The sequence below is a fragment of the Vavraia culicis genome (assembly GCF_000192795.1).
Source record: "Vavraia culicis subsp. floridensis unplaced genomic scaffold supercont1.169, whole genome shotgun sequence".
NCBI classification, from domain to species: domain Eukaryota; kingdom Fungi; phylum Microsporidia; family Pleistophoridae; genus Vavraia; species Vavraia culicis.
In genome coordinates this window covers 364-1,050 of record NW_007360772.1, presented here as the reverse complement: position 1 = coordinate 1,050, position 687 = coordinate 364, and the positions used below count along the sequence as shown (strand labels likewise).

General features: G+C 35.1%; 1 protein-coding gene across 1 annotated transcript; it reads left to right on the top strand.

Moving 5' to 3' along the window:
* Positions 1 to 105: 105 nt before the first annotated feature.
* On the top strand, positions 106 to 453 carry VCUG_02701 (uncharacterized protein; the record flags this gene model as incomplete). The annotated part of the gene is made up of 1 exon (XM_008077520.1): positions 106 to 453. One exon carries the CDS (start codon positions 106 to 108, stop codon positions 451 to 453), a length of 348 nt encoding a protein of 115 aa, XP_008075711.1.
* Between the last annotated feature and the right edge of the window lie 234 nt (positions 454 to 687).

The window sequence follows — 687 nt, the reverse complement described above, 5'->3', positions numbered from 1 at the left end:
CGAAATGATTATAAATTCCAACCTGCAAAAGTTGATGCGAACAAATGAAATTTGGTGGAGAGTAAGAATGTGGTGCATCTTAGACTCCACACTCTTCATATTGGCATGGGTTTAGCACAAAAAGAACTAATCCAACTTATGTTATGTCAATATTTTGAAGCTTTCGCAGGTATTAAGAAACTGGTGATTGACGTAATACCAAAACGTCCAGAAATAATCCAAAAATTGTTCGGAAGTATGCAAAAGCAGTTCAATAACTTGATCGAAAGTGTTTTTGAGACGTTCAAACAACTTGATGTACTTGTGTTCTGTTATAAGAGTCCTTGCATATCTAGAGAAGAGGCGAATATTCTCCATAAGCTTTTTTCGTCGAGATGTAGATTGCTAAGGGATAGATGCGAGTGGTCAGATAAGTGCAATAAGGAACAAACCATTTTCGAGCTTCATAAGTAAAAGTTAAGTTATTTTTCGATATTTTTGTGCTGATCATTTCTTTTTTATGATTGTAATAATCTCATGTCTCATTGCTCATGGTATTCAAGCAATCTATAACATGCTAATGACATGTGCCAACAGCAGAATGAATGATGCTATCTATCCAAACACAATGTATTGTGTCTCCTGCATATGATCAACGCCATTGCTGCAGAAAATTTGTTGATATGAACAATTAAGGTCTTTGTTGGT